This window comes from Urocitellus parryii, chromosome 4, assembly GCF_045843805.1.
Source record: "Urocitellus parryii isolate mUroPar1 chromosome 4, mUroPar1.hap1, whole genome shotgun sequence".
NCBI classification, from domain to species: domain Eukaryota; kingdom Metazoa; phylum Chordata; class Mammalia; order Rodentia; family Sciuridae; genus Urocitellus; species Urocitellus parryii.
The window spans coordinates 175,984,302-176,004,666 of NC_135534.1; the positions used below are offsets into that span (position 1 = coordinate 175,984,302).

Here is a 20,365-nt window from a genome sequence, read left to right on the forward strand (position 1 = left end):
TTGCTTAGAGTTTTGCTTTTGCTGAGACTGGCTTTGAACTCGTGATCCTCCTGAGTGGCTGGAATTACAGGATATGCCATTGTGCCTGGATAACTTGCTTTTCTATACCGAAACTTCTGAATGTTCTTCTTCCCTTGTCAATGTATTTTTTTTTCTTTTCTTTTTTTTTTTCAAGACCCAGAGCCAGTACAAAATATTTCAATCCCTTGGGCAGAATTAAATGCTCCCCCCTTTTGAGTTCTAAACTGCATGGCTGCATGCACTTGTATATAGCACTACAATTTGATCCTTTATTAGCATTGGTTATCTATTAGCTCCTGTCTTTGAACTCCTTCAAGCAGAAGAAATATCTCTTTTTTCTGGCATTACCTTGAACAGGACCCGGCTTAGGGTAGACACTGGTGACTGAAGAAAGAATAAATAGCACAAATTACCCTGTGTGAAGGGGCAGGCATTCGGATATAGAGATTATGTATGTAAGTACACATTAATTGTTCAAAAAAAAACTGTACTGGATTTTATTATTGCTGCTAATGGTGTTATTATTGATAGAGATGTTTACATTTCTAATGCCTGATCCATCCAGTTCATGACTCTCAAAACAGGGAGCAGTGGAACCGTAATCTAACCTACTTATTTATTTATTTATTTTTACCAAAGATATCATCATTTAATGACAACGACACTTATAAGTAACAATAATAACACCTGTAGGTAACAGTAGTCACGCCAAAGATAGGATGTGCATTTACATTACACCCTGGTTTCTTGTTCCGGTGGGCTTGGGAATGGGTGGCGAAAGAGGGCTGGCCAGACCCTCTTCTTCTCCTCTCCAGCCTGGTCATCTGGGTTCTCATGAACGAACCCTCTTCCATTCAGTAGAGGGGGAAAGTTCCTCCTTAGTGAGCAGTGTTTCTGAGACCTCGGTCCATAGCTGGCTCCGTTCAGCGGGCTGCATCTCTCCCTGGGATTCTGGAAGCACTGGGGATGACTGAGCTAGGGCAGCTGCCTTCCTTCTGGGTGCCTCTGGGGTGTGAGGGTCTTGCAGGAATGGAGGCCGTTTGCTGCTCTAGCAAATGCCAAGGCCATGGGTGGAGAGACGAGCCCCCGTGTGGGACTTCTGGGGGATCCCCAGTGGGCAGGACTGGAGAGAAGCAGCTCTGAACGCTTCAGAGGGACAATAGCCTTACATTTCAGACTTCCACACACTGTAGATCCAGTTGAGATAGGCTGTGACCTTGGTGTATACTCCTGGGGTACTTGGGCCCCCACAGCCATGTCCCCAGCTCACAATGCCCACCACCTTCTAGTGGTCAGACTGGTACATCAGGGTCCACCAGTGTCACCCTGGCAGGTGTCCACACCTCCTGGGACGCCTGCACACAGCATCTTCTCAGTGACTTCTCCCTGGTAGGCATCCTCTGCATTGCACCGGGTGTGGTCAATGATGTGAACTGACGCCTGCAGCAGTGTGTCAGACATCTTCCTACCATTCTGCTCCGTAAAGCCCCAGCAGAGGATCCAGAGTTGGGTGGCTGGAGCAAGCTCCTCAACAAAGAAGGGCAGGCAGATGGGCCTGATTGTACCTGAAGCAGTGGGCTGCCGTGAGGATCCATTGGGGATCCAGGATGCTTCCTTCACAGACGTGTTGCTTGTTGTACTGGAGGCTGACCTGCCAAGGCCAAGAATCCACCTAACCTCTTTATTGTTCATATGAGGATATAGGCCCCTAGAGGGTAGGGCTCTTCTTTCAGGTCTCAAAGCTCAGAGCTCCTAACTCCTGGCACTGGGTTGTTTTCTCTTGCTATATAATTGTCTTTAACTTAGTGATATTCAAACTGTTTTGGATATATACACTCAAAACAATCTTGAAAAATTTTAAGTAGATGTGTAAATTTTTTTCATCACAATTTTGAATAGTTGCAAAGGATGTAATTTATTGCAATTTTTTAAAAAAATGGGATTATTATAAAAGCTTTTTTTTTTTTTGTACTGGAAATTGAACTCAGGGGCACTTTACCACTGAGCTACATCCCCCGTCCTTTTAATTTTAATTTTTAAAAATTGAGACAGGGTCTTGCTAAGTTGCTGAGGGCCTTTCTGAGTTTCTGAGTCTGGGTTTGATTTTGCAATCTTCCTGCCTCAGCCTCCTGAGTCAATGGGATTATAGGCATGTGCCAAAATATACAGTATATTGTAAACATTTTCAAATAAAAGTGTGTAACATCACTCATTTAAAGGTATGTAAGAAGTTGGAAATATTTGAATGATTTGATACCTACTGTCATCTATTAAAAAAAGATCACTGTAAAATACACAGCCTCTTATTTTGCAGTGCTGCGGACTGAAGCTAGCGACTCACCCAAGGGTTTTATCGCTGAGCTACATCCCCAGTCCATATACTTTTTTTTTTTAAGTCAGGCTGTTACTTGCTACATATACTACCTCTTTAACATTCACTTATTTCTCCTTTTTTCTCCTAGTTCATATTTCCATCTCCCAGAATCTTATCTATATCTATATCTATATCATCTACCTATATCTATAAAGAACCTCAGCCTGGTATTTAGGCTTCACTAGCCTCATTGTAATCATATGCAACTTTATCTTATTCTTTCTCTTGTGGTGCCAGGAATTGGACTCAGGGCCCAGTGCGTCCAGTGAGTAGTAGGCAAGTGCTCTACCATGGAGCTACATCTCCTGGTCCCAGAATGCTATTATTATTATTTTTGCAGCTTGGGTATGAAATCCAGGACAGAATGTTATCTTCATGCAACATTTTTTTTTTGCCTTACAATCCTTTATCCAGCACCCTATTATATTTTATTGTAATAAAATATATAAATTTAAATTTAATATATTTTTTCTTTCCTGTGGCTATAATTCTTAAATTTTTTCTTTGGTCGGAGTTATCACTACAGTTATAATTTGTCCAGTCCATCAAAAAATTATATAAATAATGGCGTGTGCTGGCTAACACCTGTAATTCCAGCTACTGGGGAGGCTAAGGCAGGATGATCCCAAGTTCAAGATGGTAATTTAGCCAGACCTTGTTTAAAAAAAAAAGAAAAAAAAAGGCTGTGGGGGTAGTTTGGGCTGGGAATCTAATTCAGTAGTAGAGACCTTGGCTAACATACCGAGGCCCTGGGCTCAGTCCCCAGTACTGGGGGAAAAATTACATAAATAATGACCAAACAGTAAATATATCAGAAAACTACTGTTGTGATGCTGGGTTGGTGTTTATGGTGGCATATGTCAGCTAATGGACGATTAATTTGGTTCCTGGGGGTTTTATTCCTTGTGACAACAGATTTAGTAAGATTCAGGAGAGGAGGGTGGTATACCTGTCTTTTTGGGTGGGAAAACCGCCTTTAGGCAGCAGGAGGACGAAAATGAGAACTGTGACTACTAAGGACTTCTCTGGCAGATCAATTCTAGGAGAGAACTTAAAGAAAGTTAAGTATGTGGTAACTCTGCATGTCAATGCCAATCTGGAAAATCTTCACCCTCCGGAGGGTGCACACTCCAGTCCAAAGAGGCAGAGCTTGAGTCACTCCTCAGCCGTCCACGTTGGGGCGGGGCCAAGCAATTGACGCCCCAACACGTCCGCGAGGCCCCCGCCCCACCGGAATCCCGCGCCCGGCGCGCTCCCGAGAGCTGTGCGCCCCGCCCCGCTGGGACTAGGCGGCGCCCGCGCCCCGCCCCTTCCGGCCCGGGAGGTTTGATTCCTTTGGCGGGCGGAAGCTACCAGAGCCTGGCGAACGAAACGATTCCTAAGGTCTTCTGGCTCTCGCCGCTTAGCCTCGGACGGCTGGCGGGCTCTTCAGTCCTTCCGTCCGGCCCGACCCCGCCCGGCCCTCCGCTCCTCAGGTCAGTTCTCCCGTCCGTCCTCCGCAGCTGTAGCTGAGGGCCAGGGTCTCGGCTGTGCGGGGCGCGGGGTGTGGCTGGCCCTACCCGGTTCGCTCCCGGCTCCCGGGAGACGGGAGGAGTTTTCTGGAGACCCACATTACCGGCCTAGTACCTGAAGAGATTCTTGGCTCATGTGAACCTCGGTTTCTCCCCGGTGAGGAGAATGATGGAACCGGCTTCACAGGGTTATCCGTGCGTGCCGCCCAGGAGACTGATACATGTGAATTCCCATTCCTGTTTCCTTGACCAATGCAGTGTCGGTGAAAGAAGCTCCAAGAAGGGATTTGCGTTATTTCTTTCCGTACAACTCACTCCAGTGGTGTATTTCCGTTAAAAAAAAAAAAAAGTAAATATGTTGCCACCCCCTTTTCAGAGTCCAGATCCTTCCTCTCCCTTCACCTTAAAGTGGTGGGTAAAAGGCTTACTAAGAGGGTGCATAGAAGGCTAAAGCAATAAACGCAGCAGCAGGTCACTTCCACCAAGAAGCCTGGAGGTGGGAAGGGCGAGGGGGAAGGGACACTCCCTGGAGAAGGCATCCCAAGAGAATGATCAAGCCCCGGATGAGAAATTGTTCTTAAGTTTCACCTTTGGCATTTCTCTTTGATTAATGTGATAGGGAGAAGGTCAGGGTAACAGTTTTTTAAATAGTTCTTAGTTGTCGATGGACGTTTATTTTATTTATTTATATGTAGTGCTGAGAATTGAACCCAGTGCCTCATTCATGCTAGGCAAGTGTTCCACCCCTGAGCTACAAGCTCAGTTGGTTTTCTCTCTCACTCTCTCTCTCTCTTTTTTGTTTTTGTTTATGTTTTGTTTTCTGTTTCTCATGAATGTGGGAGAAATCAGAAGAAGCCTCCTTATATCTTCATGGGGCTTGTTTCACCAGTTGATCTCACCATCCTGCATAACTACTATGGTTCTACTTAGATGGGCAGATGTCTCTTTGGTCTCCTCAGAAACCTCTGCAAGAGAGCAGGGCAGGATGCTAGTTAACCATATTACAAGGCTGCATTATAAGCCATTCTGTGTTTTCAGTTGAAATTATTCTCATTAGTGTCTCATTAAACTCTCTTGGTGTGATATTTGTATTTTGCAGCAGATAAATGTTTTTAGCATAGCCCCTCAAATTCTCTTAGTAACAAAACACCCCAATTTGTTGCTGCCCTATACAATTTAACCATAAACCACCTCCTCATTAATTCTAGCCAGAGATGTTGAGTTCTCAGTTATGTATACCTCCAATTCTTCTATTTATTCACATCTGAAAAGGACATTCAGATGTCTGATTAGTTTCCTAGTTTATTGTCTACAATGGCAATCTTCCACATTGACTAATAATGTAGTTAGGTTATCCCAATCATAACTCTTTCTGTGTTATATATTTCAGATTCTAGAGGATAACCAGGACACTTAAGAGTATTTAGAATGAGTTCCACATCCACAAAATTTAAAAATAAAGTATAATCTGTTATCAAGGTAGCAAACTACTCGCTCTTGCTGCTTGGCCCCGGACGGCTGGCTGTCAGGCTCTTCAGTCCTTCCTCACCTGTAATTTCAGCTACTTGGGAGACTGAGGCAGAAGGATTGTGAGTTAGAGGCTGGCATGAGCAATTTAATGAGACCCTGACTCAAAAAAATAAAGCTGGGTGCAGTGACGCAAGCCTGCCCCAGCTACTCAGGAGGCTGAGCCAAGAGGATTATAAGTTTGAGGGCAGCCTTGGCAGCTTAGTGAGACCCTGTCTCAAAATTAGAAAGTGTCCAGGCAGGTGTTGTATGCATGTAATCCCAGCAATTTGGGAGGCTGAGGTAGGAGGATTGTAAATTCAAAGCCAGTCTCAGTAATTTAGTGAGGCCTAAGCAACTTAATGAGACCCTATCTCAAAAATAAGTAAAAATAACAAAAGGGCTATCGATGTGGTTCAGTAGTTAAATGCCCCTGAGAAGTTATGATGCCCTTATATCTCTAATTTGAGGAAGTGAATTCCAACATCATACTAAAAATTGCATTTTCTTTCTGAGGGTGACAATTCAAAATAGCCCAGTTCTTTATGTGGAGGGCAGTAGTGGCTCTTAGTACTCTTCCTGAATCCTGCTATTTTCCCTTATCCATTTCCATCTTAATGGTTTTTCACACTTTGAAATGTGTAGCCCTGCACTGAGTACCCCAGTACTGCACTAGTTGGGGCTTTGCTCTCCAGTGGATCTGCTAGCTTATTTTTATAGCAGACAACTTTCCACAGATTAATAGTCCAACATTCCTCTATTTCCATTTCCCTGCTCTTTTTCTTTCCCTCATCAGGATCCCATAGATTTTTGAGCTTTGTGTTGACCTTTGGATTTTAGCTGCTATAATTGCTTGTTTTAGAAATTCTGAGTCCTGTTTTCCCACTTTTTTGGTGATGGGGCTCCACTTTATTTTCATATTTGTCCCATTGACTAATGCTTTTTAAAAGATTTCTGAATTAGTGTTACTATTAAGAGTGTTTGTAATTCTATGCCTTCAGGTGCCCAGTGAGAATTAGTATGTCCTCTGTGATTGTGATTTTTCCAGCAGGAGGAGAGATGTTTCATTTTTTATCACCAATTTTCCCTCAGCACTAGGACCCGACTTTGACTTTACTTCTTATTCTATTCATGCAGGTTCAGGTAGATTAAAAGTTCAAGCTCCTTATTAAGTTGTTTCAGTGCCATTTCTTCCTGGGAAATGGCTAATACCTTTTAAATGGTGCCCATTTTCTTTTTCCATTTCTTCTTTTGCATTGAGCCTAAAATGTGTGTTTTTTTTTTAAATGCTGTTTCAATTTTTTTTTTTTTTTTTGCTGAGTTTTGTATTTTTTCTCCCAAAGCTTTTCTAGTTTTCTTCAGTGTACTAAGGATTGAACCCAGGAGCACTCTACCATGGAGCTACATGCTCAGCCCTATTTTTTATTTTAGACAGGGTCTTGTTAAGCCGGGTGCGGTGTCCCATGCCTGTAATCACAGTGAGTTTGGAGCTGAAGCAGAAAGATAGCAAGTTTGAGGCCAGCCTCAAACTTGGTGAGGCCCTAAAGCAACTTATTGAGACCTTGTCTCAAAATAAAAATAGAAAGGGCTTAGTGCTCTTGTATTCAATCTCCAGCACTCCTTCTAAAACAACAACAACAAAGAAAAATACAAACAGGGTCTTACTTAGTTGCCCTCACTGGCCTTGAATTGTGATCCTCCTGTCTCACCTTCCTGAGTAGTTGGGGTTATACAGGTATGAGCCACTATACCTGGCTTCACTGGCCAAATTACTGATAATAATTTACTTTTAATTTACTTTTTCTCTTCAAGGAAAAGGATTCATGAAATCAGTGCTTTAGACATTTTGAAATAATATTTAAAAAATAATCCTTTGTAATTCTTAGAGTTTTGATAATTTTATTCAGATTTTTCTCTACTTCAATTTAAGAAGATGACCCATCTTTATTCTAATAAGGGCCTACCTTATTAATCTGTCTTCCTTTATAAGCTCACCACACTTCTGAGGTTGAATTTGTACTCTAGGTGTCCCAAATTAATGGTGACCATTATTAATGTTTCATAATATGCTGGTAATTCAGCCTTAGATGAGGACAGGCTATAGAGCAGAGAACTTGAAGATAGGGAACATGGTGCTTGCCATCCATCAATTCCAGAACTTAAATGGGTTTGTGAGAGGTTTACCTGTTTATGAAATGAGACTGGCTCTAGAAAGAAATGAACATTAGTACCAACACTCCACCATTGAGAGGGAGTGATCAAGATGCATGGGCTTTGTTCTTTCTAGGTAGAACTCTGTTCCCAAGTCCAGTTGGTTGTGCATGTGCTCTCTTAAACTATTGAAGTGTTAGAATGGGTTCCTGGGATCCTGAACCCTGTGCTGGCATAGCTAGTCCACTGCTAGGTCACCAAGGAATGGACCAGGCAAAGTAGGATTTCATCATTAAATGGGCCTTGGCCTCACACCCCTTTGTGAACTCTGGAGCCCCAGTATGTTGTGCAGGACTATGTGGGAAATTCTTTGTAACTGACACAGTGTACTTTCCTTGAGTCCCTGAGATTCCTGCTTGGCTTTCTAAGAGATATGGGGACCTCTCTTGCCATGGTTGGGATCCATCCCAAGGCCTTTTATTGCCATATCAGCTTTTGGAAAGAAGAGCCCCTTAGAGAAACCATTTCTGTATAGGATTAGAGAGCTTTAACCCCGTGTCATATTTATATATAGAATGCTCTATTTTGTAGCACTTAATTTCAAGTCCTAGGATTTGACCAATGTAGCAGCACTTTTAGAAAATTTATTAGCTGTCTACTTTCTAGAAACTTTTTTTATTGAGTTTTTCTTTCCTTCCTGGTTTCCATAAAACTATTCTTCTAATGCTTACTTTTGTTAAGTATTCTTGTCTTGCCTCTTTCTTTTGCCACTCCCAGCTATAGATTTAAACATTTAAATATTTTAAAGATTTGTACCTCTTTTTCCCCCTCTCTCCCATACTGAGGATTGAGCCCAGGAGCACTTTGCCACTTGTATTGTACATTCCCAGCCCTTTTAATTTTTTAAATTTATTTTTTATTTGTTCTTTTTAGATACACATGTGGCAGTAGAGTGTATTTTGACATACATACATGGAGTATAACTTATTCTGATTCGGATCCTAGTCTTGTGGTTGTACATGATGTGGAGATTCACTAAAGTGTATTCACATACATACGTTGGAAAGTTATTTCTGATTTCTTCTACAGTTTTTCCTATTCCTATCCTTCCTCTCTTCTCTTCATTTCCTTTTGTCTATTTCCCTTCCCCACCTTGTTGTGTTGTGTGTCAGCAAGTCCCCCCTCCCCTGGTTTTTTTTTTTAGGTACCCGGGATTGAACCCCAGGGGCACTCAGCCACTGAGCCACATTCCCAGCCCTGTTTTGTATTTTATTTAGAGACAGGCTCTCACTGAGTTGTTTAGTGCCTTTGTTGTTGCTGAGGCTGGATTTGAACCGAGATCCTCCTGTCTCAGCCTCTGGAGCCACTGGGATTACAGGCATGTACCACTTAGCAGCAAGCCCTTTTAATTTTATTTTGAGACAAGATCTCCACATGTTGTCCAGTCTGACTTTGAACTTGTGGTCCTCTTGCTTCAGTTTCCTGAGGACTACAGGTTTGACTTTCACTTTTAAGTCTTCATAGATGTGATTGATTTTATGTATGGTGTGAGATATAGAGATCAGTGTTCATTTTTCTATAAGCTAACCAATTGTTTAAGCTCCAAATATGCATTTCCATTTGCTTTTGCCTCTAATAACAGTCTTTTATTTTTATTTTTTTTAATACCAGGGATTGGACACAAAGGCTTTATACCATGAGCTCCATCCCTTGCCTGTTTTTATTCTTTATTTTGAAACAGGGATTCCATAAATTGCTGAGACTGGCCTTGAACTTTTGAACTGTTGATCCTCCTGTCTCAGCTTTCTGAGTCACTGCTATTACAAGTCTGTGCCCGCTGTGCCTGGCCTCAGACAGTTTTTATTCTTTATTTTGAGATAGAGTCTCACTAAGTTGCTGAGGCTGGCTTGAACTTGTTATCCTCCTGCTGCAGCCTCCTGAGTCCCTGGATTACTGATGTGTGCCACTGCCCACAACAATATATTTTTTAAAGTTTTATCTTTTCATGTTTGAGTCTTTTTTTTTTTAAATTTTGCACTGGAGATTGAACCCAGGGGCACTTAACCACTGAGACACATCCCTAGCCACCCCCCCACTTTTTTTTTAATATTTATTTTTTAGTTTTAGTTGGATACAATATCTTTATTTTATTTATTTATTTTTATATGATGCTGAGGATTGAACCTAGGGCCTCACATGTGCTAGGCGAGCACTCTACTGCTGAACCACAACCCCAGCCCCAACCATAGCCCTTTTTTTATTTTTTGTTTTGAGACAGGGTCTGGCTAAGTTGCTTAGTGCCTCATCAAATTACTGAGGGTTGATTGAACTTGTGATCCTTCTGCCTCAGCCTTCTGAGTCATGAGATTACAGGCATGTGCCACTGTGCTGGGTTCATATTTAAATCTTTTTTTTTTTTTTTTTTTTTTGGTACCAGGGATAGAATCCACTAAGTCATATCCCCAACCCTTTTTTATATTTTATTTAGAGACAGGGTCTTGCTAACTAAATTGCTAAGTCTTTTTTTTTTTAAACATAAACCAGTAGTGGTCATTTATTATAATATTAAATATTATATACTGTACATAATTGTATATGCTGTACTTTTTCTTTTTTTTTCTAATGTTGCCTTTTGAATTCACAGTCCTCCTGCTTTAGCCTTCTGAGTCACTGGGATTACAGGTGTGGGCCAATGTGCCTGGCTTATGTTTAAGTCTTCATTTGGAATTGATTTGTATGTGTGGTGTCAGATTGGAATTCAGGATAGTTTTCCCCCTATGGCTAATTGTTCTTTTCAGTATTAATTTTATACCTAAGTCATTTATATTTGAAATTCAAATGGAAGAGATAAACTGGCTCTATTTCCTTTATTGGTCATGTGGTATTTCTGTCTTACAGGTTCTTTTTATCATTTTGAAAACACTTCCAGGTGGACTATGAAAGATTATGATGAACTTCTCAAATACTATGAAATATATGAAACTATTGGAACAGGTAATTGTTATTTTTTTTTTTTCTTGGAGGCAGAGGATAGATCAACTATTTGAGAGTATAGTCTTTTGAGGCTTTTTAGTCTAACTTATGCTGTATTAAAATTTTCTACCTAAGAAAAAGTGGAGCAAGGGTAGAGGAAAGTAGTAGAAGGGCTTTATATTGCAAGGACTTTGACTTGTATCCTAAGTAAGTCATTGGCCAAAAAAAAAAAAAAAGGAAAGAAAGAAAAAGAAAAAAAATAAGTCATTGGAGAGTTTTGAGCCAAGGAGTGGTGGGACCTTTGTTTTCAGTGGGTCACTCTGCTTGATGGTGAAAAGATTGTGGGGGAGAGGGAAAGGGCAAAGGTAGAGAGAAGTTAGGAAGCTATTGTAATAATTCAGGTAAGTGACTCTGGCAATGATGGTGATTTAGGTGAGGATGATAGTGATGGTGATGAGGTAGTTATTGAGGTATAACATGGTAAAACATGCGAAGTGCACTGATCTTGATGGGTTGATCAAATATATATATATCTATTTATATTCATTCACTCAGGTAAGACAGACCATTTCTAGTCAGTACCTGCTTTTCCCCCATGTAAACATTAATATTTTTCCTCCACAGTAAACCAGTGGGATTTGTTTATGTTTTGGCTATGGGGTATTATAAAAGAGAGGAAATAAGGATGGTTCCAGGGTTTTGGGCCTGAGAGCACCTGGGAAAATGAAGTTGCTTCTTACTGAAATGGTAAAGAATTTGGAACAGGCTACCAGAAGCTTCTTTTTGGAAGTGTTAATTTGAAGATTGAGAAATCTAAGGAGAAACATTTATTCTGCTTTTGACCCAGTTTTAAAGCGTAATTGCTTATCCTCAGAATTTTAAAACTGAGTGGAAGTTTTATATAATTTGTCTTTGGTCTCAGCAACTTTATATTATGTTCTAGCAATGTTAATTATAAAACAGTTGTAGCTGGATGCAATGGCGCATGCCTGTAATCCCAGTGGCTTGGGAGGCTGAGGCAGGAGGATCACTAGTTCAAAGTCAGCCTTAGCAAAATTGAGGCACTAAGCAACTTAGTGAGACCCTATCTCTACATAAAATACAAAATAGGGCTAGGGATATGGCTCAGTGGTGGAGTGCCCCTGAATTTAATCCTTGGTACAAAAAAAAAAAAAAAAAAGTGAACAGGTGTTTCTGCTTGAGTCCTTGTTTATCTCTGTCATAAATTTTCTTGTGCATAGGTGGCTTTGCAAAGGTCAAGCTTGCCTGCCATATCCTCACTGGAGAGATGGTAGCTATAAAAATCATGGATAAAAATGCACTAGGGGTAAGTTTAAAATTGTTCTTTTAATATTCTCCTTGTAGAACAGTTTTGTGATTAAAACCTGAATATCCTAATTACTATTCTTAGAATAATATTTTTATGCCTTTAAAAAATGAATAGAGATCTGTGGTTTTAAAGTAGTCTGGGTGGGTGGGAGGGTTACTTTGTCCTTCAGATTTTAATGTAGGGGTTTGAACTCTGTAACATTCATTTTTTTTTGGTGGTTGTTTCATAGTCTTTTTTTTTTTTTTTTGGTGGCACTAGGGATTAAACCCAGATCCTTGTGCATTTGAGGCAAACACTCTACCAACTGAACTATATCCACAGCACTGTTTCATAGTCTTGGAGGAGTTTCTGAATATTAATATCTCCCATTTTTACCCTTTCACAATACTCTCACTAATGTTGATATATTTTGTAGTATAGATAAGTAGATAGATAAGTCTTAGATCCCAGCTTTTTATTCAAAGTGACTTTAGAAGTTATCTAATGAATCCTTTTCTTAATCAGTATTTTTTTCCTCTCTGAGAATGCTTCCAGGTTTGAGTTGTTCATTACTTACTAAAATAGCCCATTCAATTTGTGGTTTTGGCTATAATATATATAAAATTATTATTATTTTTATATTGAAGTAAAACCTGTTTCTATTGATGGTCCTTTTTGTGCCTTCTATGCCTTTCCAGTGTTTGAAGTTGTTAGGAGTCTTCATTTTCTAATTCCCTCTACCATCCTTCATGTGGTTTGTTTCTGGACTTAATTTTTGTTTCTATTCTTCTCCTGAGAGTTAGTGAACTCTAACTAGTCTCTAAGTATATACCTGTGGCTTGCCCGCCCTTCCTTCCTTCCTTCCTTCCTTCCTTCCTTCCTTCCTTCCTTCCTTCCTTAATACTATTGGGGATTGAACCAGGGGTGCTCCACCACTGAGCTATATCCCCAGACCTCTTTATTATTTATTTTGAGACAAGGTCTGGCTAAGTTGTGTAGGCTGGCTTCAAACTTGGAATCCTTCTGGTCTTAGCCTCCCAAGATGCTGGCTGTTTCTTTTTTTGAGGATCAATTTTGAAAATTAAGTTTTTTCTCTGTTTAAAATCTTTTAAGTATTAGAAAAGAAATTTCTAATTTCAGACTAGCTGGGCATGGTGTTGCATGCCTATAATCTTAGCAATTTAGGAGTCTAAGGCAGGAAGACCACAAGTTGAAGGCCAGCCTGGGCAACTTAGTGAGACCCTGTCTCAAAATAGAGTAAAAAGGGGTTAGGTATGTATCTTAGTGGTAAAGTGCTTGCCTACCAGGTTCAAGGCCCTGGGTTCCATCCTGGTACTCCCCGCCCTGCCCCCCCCCCAAAAAAAAAAGTTAAAGAAAAATGACTTTCTTTTGGATTGAGTTAGTATTATAATTATTCATAGTTTACAGTTTAGTAAACAGTATAAACATTTTAAGCCTTGCATGTACTAAGAAAGCACTGAGCTATGTCCCCAGTCCTTTTTAGATTTTATTTTGAGACAGGGTCTCACTAAGTTGCCCAGGCTGGCCTTGAACTTGTAACTCTTCTGCCTCAGCCTTATAGGCATATACCCCGTTTGCCCAGCTGTAACATGTTCTTAATTATGAAACATAAAAAATATTTTTAAATGTTTTCTTATTGTTGGAATGAGACAGGATTTAGCATTCATTAATCATTACCTTATTTTTTATTATTAAGGATGTAAGCCATGATTAACATACATAAATAAGTCACAGGAAACTAAGGAGTTTTGATGTAGAAATGTGATTTAATTCTTTGAATTCTCTTCAAGGTATATGTTAAAAAATCTGACAATTATTATTTTTCTTTTTTTAAATTCTGATTTGTTATACATAATGGCAGAACACAATTTATTTCATATTACACATATAGAGTACAATTTTTCAAGACACTGATTGTACACAAAGTATTTTCATACCATTCGTGTCTTATACATGTACTTAGGGTAGTGATGTCTAACTCATTCCATTACCATTCCTATCCTCTTATCCCCTCCTTTGTCCTTCCTCTCCTTTGCCCCATCTAAAGTTCCTCCATTCCTCTCATGCTCCTCCTCCAATCGACATTATGAGTTAGCATCCTCATATCAAAGAAAACATTTGGCCTTTTATTTTTTGGGATTGGCTTCACTTAGCATTATATTCTCCAACTTCATCTGTTTACCTGCAGATGCCATGATTTTATTTTATTTTAATGCTGAGTAATGTTCCAGATAATTTATTTTTAATAATCTATTGAACAATAATTCAGTCTTCAATCTTTGTTTTTTTTTAGTTCTCAATACTATATTCATTAATCTAATAAAAGAACATTAAAACTCATTTTTCTTGGGCTTTTAAACATTGATTACAAATTTAATTAATTCTCTCGAGCAATTTAGATTTTAGTCTCTCTCTCTCTCTCTCTCTCTCTCTCTCTCTCTCTCTCTCTCTCTCTCTCTCGTACAAGGGATTGAACCCAGGGGCACTTAACCCCTGAGCCACATCCCCAGCCCTTTTTCATATTTTATTTAGAGACAGGGTCTTGTCTAGTTGCTAAGGGCCTCACTAAGTTGCTGAAGCTGGCTTTGAACTTGCCTCCTCCTGACTCAGCCTCCCAAACTGCTGGGATTATAAGCATGCACCACTGTACCCTGCTTGCAATTGATTTTTTTTTTTTTGTAAATATGGAAAGCTTCATGAATTAGCGTGTCATCCTTGTGCATGGGCCATGCTAATTTTCTCTGTACCAATTTTAGTATATGTGCTGCTGAAGCAAGCACTTGTAATTGATTCTTGATCAAGACCTGTTGTCTGGTTATATAATTCTAGATAATTGAATCTTGAGCCCTTGATGATTAGCTTGAGTCCATTTTTTGGGGGGGCGGGTACTGGAGATTGAATTCAGAGGCACTTGACCACCGAGGCACATCCCCAACCCTATTTTGTATTTTATTTAGAGACAGGGTTGTGTTGTTTAATGCCCCACCATTGCTGAGGCTGGCTTTGACCTTATAATCCTCCTGCTTCAGCCTCCCAAACCGCTGGGATTACAGGTATGTGCACCACGCCAGGCACTTGAGTCCATTTTTATAATAAGGTTTTACTTGTTATTTCATGGGATTTCTAGGTTTCTGTCTTTTCAAACATTTCAGCTTGGCTTATCTTTCTCCCTAACCAACTTTTATTTTTTTTTGGATTGAACCTACATGTGCAACAACCCCATCCCATTTTGAGATAGGATCTTGCTAAATGACTGAGGCTGGCCTCAAACTTGCAATCTTCCTGCCTCAGCCTCCCAAGTTCCTGGGATTATAGACCTGCACCACTGAGTGTGGCTCTTGATTGGCATTTTGTTGTTGTTGTTGTTGGTACTGGGTATTTAACCCACGGGCTCACTGTTGAGCCACATCCCCAGCCTTTTGTATTGTTTTGTTTTAGAGAAGGTCTCGTTAAGTTGCTTAGAGCTGGTCTTGAGCTTGCAAATCTCCTGTTTCAGCCTCCCATGTCATTGGGATTAGAGGTATATGCCACCATGCCTGAATTTTTCTGTTTTTGAACAGTTTGTTTTAGGGCTTTTTGATAGTTTTTCTGTATAGTATTGAAGCTGCTGGTGTGGATACTAGGAATATTTCCTATTAAATTATTGCTCATTTGAAATGATGTTTTGTCACAGAGTGATTTGCCCCGGGTCAAAACAGAGATTGATGCCTTGAAGAATTTGAGACATCAGCATATATGTCAACTCTATCATGTGTTGGAAACAGCCAACAAAATATTCATAGTTCTTGAGGTTAGTAGTATGTTCCAGAGACCTAAAACTTTTGGTCACTTTATCAATAGTTGAGAGAAATTATGTTTCACCTAAAAGATTAAAATAAATGTTAAGTGGTTTGCCTGTTTTGAGTTCTGTCTCTAGGAATTTAGATTAAAGTAGACATATATAACAAATTTATGGTATATGTACTCTCTCTAATATACCCCTAATGAGGTGGTTTAGATTATTGGATAAAATAAGCTAGAATTTGGTCCCAAAGGGAAGGATCCATTTCAGTTCTATATGGTATATTGATTTCCTATCAATATATCTACAAACCTGGTGGCCTAAGATAGTAAAAATTTGTCTTAGGGTTCTGGAGGATTGAGTTCCTCCCAAATCAAGACATGGGCAAGATTGTTTTTTTCTGGAGGTTCTTTCCTGATTCCTGGTGTTTCCTGGCAATTGTTGGTGTTCTGTGGCTTATGGATACACCAAACCACTCTATTCTGCCTTCATTTCCAAATGGTCTTTTCTCTTTTGTGTGTCAGTGTGTCTCCAAATTTCCCTCTCATAGGAACCCAAGTCATTGGATTAAGGCCCACTCTAATTTAGTATGACTTCCTCTTAATTGGGTTATTTTTACAAATAACTTTACAAATGAGGTCGCATTCATAGGTCCCACATTAGGGCTTGAGCATATCTTTTTTTGGGGGGGGCAGTTTAATTCACAGCATATAGAGTTTCCAGTCTATGTGTTATGGAAACTAAACTCTTTCAAGTTTTAAACTGCCCTTTATGGCATTAAACATAGTTTTGAGAACTCGTGTCATTCATCTCTTAGTTTTAGCCAAAGAATGTGTAGCTACACACTGTTTTTACAGATTAACGCTGTTTCAAATACATTTTAAAATTTGTGTTGAAAGTTTTGGACCTAGAACTATTTTTACTTTACTATAGATCTACCCATATGGTCTGCTATAGTGAATTTAAAATCTTTTTCTTTGGAGGCAGGGTCTTCCTATGTTGCCCAGGCTGTACTCGACTTGAACTCCTATATTCAAATAATCCTTTCTCAATCTCCTGAGTAGCTGGGATTGCAGTGCATGCCACCATACCTGGCTGAAATTCCTAAAAAAAAAAAAATGAAAACTCAAAATATTCATGAACCTTGGACAAAATTTAAAAGGTACAAGAGAATATATGTTAAAAATAAAATCCTCTCTACCCTGTATTCCATTTATCTAATTCCTTTTCCTCTCTGTCATTCACTATTTTTCTTGTTTCTTATGGATACCTAGAAATATTTTACATATGTATGTATATGTTTGTGTGTGTCTATGTATGTATAGCCTATGATCATAAACTATAGTACTTTGTACCTTGTGTTTTTCCCCACTTAACATTTTATTTATTTATTTTTTATAGTACTGAGAACTGAACCCAGGACCTTGCTAGACAGGCACTCTACCACTGAGCTACATCCTCTGTTCTTTATGAAAATTTTATTTTGAGAGGTCTTGTTAAGACTGACCTTGAACGTGCTGTGTTCCTTCTGCCTCAACTTCATGAGTAACTGGGATTATAGATGTGGCCACCAGGCTGGGCCCACTTAGCATTTTAGCTTACCAATTATCTATGTACATTCATGGAGATTTTAAATGTTTTTTCTCTTTGTTGTTATTTTTGTATTTTTTAAAAAAATTTAAAAATTTGGATGCTTTTTCTCATTATTTTTATATGGAAAAATATGAAATAGTTTGTTTTCTTCATATAAATCTTATTGGATAGAGTTTTAAAAAATTACTATTGAGGCATAATTTACATACTGTAAATGCACAATTAAGTATACTGTATATACTTATGTACTTATCACCTGACTCAAGTTATAAAACATCTCCATCATCCTAGAAAGTTTTCTCCAACCTTTTCAAAGTAAATTTTTATAGCAGTACCTGCTCTGCCTTTCCCAGTAACCACTGATCTAATTTCTTTCACCATAGATTATTTTTACCTCTTCTAGAACTTAATGTGAATGAATCATATAGTCTGTACTCTTGTGTGTTGTTTATTTTGCTCAGCATAATGCTTTTGCAAGCCACCATATCAATATGTTATACTCTTTTGCACTTTGCTTTTTTAAAAATACCTGATATTGTCCCATATTAGTTTGTAAAGAGCTCTCTCTCCTTTTTAAAATTGTTGCTGTGAATTTCATTTCTTCTTTTTAAATTATTGCCACGAATTTCATTTTATAACTGTGACATAATTTATATAGTGTGAGCATTTGGTTGTTGCTATGGTATGAATGTCAGTGTCCCCACCAAACTCTATACTGGAACGTAATCTCCAGTGTGATTGTATTAAGAGGTAGGGCCATAAGGAGGAGGGGTGAGAACTTAATTAGTTCTCCTATAAAAGAAACTTCAGGCAACCTGCTTATTCCCTTCTGCCATGTGAGGACACATAGCTAGTGCCTTCTATGAGTAACAAGTCTTCACCATACATAAAATCATCTGGCACTTTGGTCTTTGACTTCCTAGCCTCCCGAACTGTAAACAACAAATTTCTGTTCTTTATAAGTTATCCAGTGTAAGGTATAATACCATGAATGGGCTAAGACAGTTTGTTTCCAGTGTTCTGCTTTTATAAACAGTGTTGTTTCAGTGAATGATGTTTAATATGCATCATTGTCAATTTAAGTATATCTGTAGGAACAATTCTTTGAGGAACTGTGAGGTCAAAGGCTATATGCATTTATAATTTTAATTGACATTTCCAAAATGAATTTTTTTCCCAAAATGAAATAAAATTTTAATTGGAAACCGAGTTTACAAAAAGTATTGCTGCTCTAGAGAAAGGATGGAAAGCCTAGAGCTTTGAGCTCTGGAACTTCTTCTCCTGCAAACACTGAGGTTCCTCTGTGCAACCTGAGTCTTTCTAATGCAGATGGAAAATCACTAGTCTTTGGACAGCAACCAACAATAATTACTGGAGAAATAATTATTGCTGCTTTAAAAAAATTCTTAGATAACTATTGGGCATGGTGGTGCATACCTGTTATTCCAGTGACTTAGGAAGCTGAGGCAGGAGGATTTTAAGTTCACAGCTAGCATTAGCAACTTTGTGAATCCCTATGCAACTTGGAGAGGCCATGTCTCAAAATAAAAAATAAGAAGGGCTGTGGATGTGGCTCAGTGGTAAAGTGCTCCTGAGTTCAATCCCCAGTACCAAAAAGAAAGAAAGAAAGAAAGAAAAGTAGGTAACTGTAGTAAATGTAAGCATATTAAGATGAGAATGGGTTGTAATTCTTTGCTATAAAAATATAAAACCCTGAGTGAACCTTTTAAAACCACAGTGTAGTTAGTTCTACTTTTGTTTACTGTTAATAAAACTGTTCAAGAAAAGAGTTATTATTCTCATTCCTGGAATAATTATTGACTTGTTTGATCCTTAGAGTGTATTTTTGAATATGCTCACTCATCTCCCATCTGACTTCAGTGTAATTTTTTTTTATATTCCTCTGAAGTTATTTCTGTAAGCTATAACAATATCTATTTGATTCTCTTGCTGTTGAAGTACTGCCCAGGAGGAGAGCTGTTTGACTACATAATTTCCCAGGATCGCCTGTCAGAGGAGGAGACCAGAGTGGTTTTCCGTCAGATAGTGTCTGCAGTTGCTTATGTGCACAGCCAGGGTTATGCTCACAGGGACCTCAAACCAGTAAGTGACTGTGACATACTTTCATACTCATCTGAGAGTTCAGCATTATCTAACTGGTGTTTTTGGGCTTCTAGATGTTCTGTTTAAGAATCTATCTTAGGGGCTGGAGATGTGGCTCAGTGGTAGCGCGCTCGCCTGGCATGCGTGCGGCCCGGGTTCGATCCTCAGCACCACATACCAACAAAGATGTTGTGTCCGCCGAGAACTAAAAAATAAATATTAAAAATTCTCTCTCTCTCTCTCTCTCTCCCCCCCTCCCCCCTCTCTCACTCTCTCTTTAAAAAAAAAAAAAAAGAATCTATCTTAGCTTTGCTTCTTTTTCTTTATTATTATTATTTTTTAATATTTATTTTTTAGTTGTAGTTGTACCCAATACCTTTGTTTTATTTATTTATTTCTATGTGGTGTTGAGGATCAAACCCAGGGCCTCGCATGCACTAGGCGAGTGCTCTGCCGCTGAGCCACAGTCCTAGCCCTACTTCATTTTCTTTTGTTCCAGTCAGAATCTATCCCATTTCTTTTGTTCCTCCTTTTGAATTATGGTAGACTTTTTGGATAGATAGCATTTTTTCTATCTGTCATTTATATATTATTGTAAAAGTCCTTGTAATCAGTATTTTATTTCTAAGAAAAAAGAGTCATAGAGGGTTTCCATTTTGCTGTTTTTCTAACACTGTGCTCCTTTAATTTAAATCCACTCCTTAGGAGTTCAATGGAATCAACAGACTCCTTTTTTTTTTTTTTTTTGGAGTGTACTGGGGATTGAACTTGGGGCTCAGCTATATCCCTAGCCTTTTTTTAAGTAATTTATTTTTTTTTTAATTTTAAGACTGGGTCTGGCTAAGTTGTGGAGGCTTGCCTCAAACTTGGGATCCCCTTGCTTAAACCTTCTACAGACTTGACTTTTTAAGGACTGCTGAATAAAAATGTGAATATTCTTTTTAAGTCTGCAGGCTAGTGGGTGATAGTAAATATGGATTTAGAGGTTCAGGGACTTAGAATTGGTCTGAGAAGATATGGCA

The 20,365-nt window shown here is 39.0% G+C and overlaps 1 protein-coding gene, 1 non-coding gene and 1 pseudogene across 9 annotated transcripts in view; 1 reads left to right on the forward strand and 2 right to left on the reverse strand.

The window, feature by feature from the left end:
* Positions 1 to 1,186: 1,186 nt before the first annotated feature.
* LOC113175894 (transmembrane protease serine 4 pseudogene) lies at positions 1,187 to 7,461 on the reverse strand (annotated as a pseudogene).
* Positions 7,462 to 10,499: 3,038 nt separating this feature from the next.
* Positions 10,500 to 20,365, forward strand: part of Melk (maternal embryonic leucine zipper kinase) — a 74,008-nt gene continuing 64,142 nt past the window's right edge. For 3 of the 8 annotated variants that reach the window (XM_026379373.1, XM_026379393.1, XM_077797920.1), the window contains exons 1-4: positions 10,500 to 10,557; positions 11,778 to 11,863; positions 15,540 to 15,656; positions 19,200 to 19,343. In XM_026379373.1, coding sequence (XP_026235158.1) covers positions 10,500 to 10,557; positions 11,778 to 11,863; positions 15,540 to 15,656; positions 19,200 to 19,343 — 405 coding nt within the window. The remainder of the gene's footprint in view (positions 10,558 to 11,777; positions 11,864 to 15,539; positions 15,657 to 19,199; positions 19,344 to 20,365) is intronic. The other 5 variants (XM_026379401.1, XM_026379418.1, XM_026379383.1 and 2 more) reach the window with 4 other exon arrangements.
* On the reverse strand, positions 14,545 to 14,646 carry LOC113176040 (U6 spliceosomal RNA). The gene has a single exon (XR_003300033.1). It is a non-coding gene; the product is annotated as a U6 spliceosomal RNA (small nuclear RNA).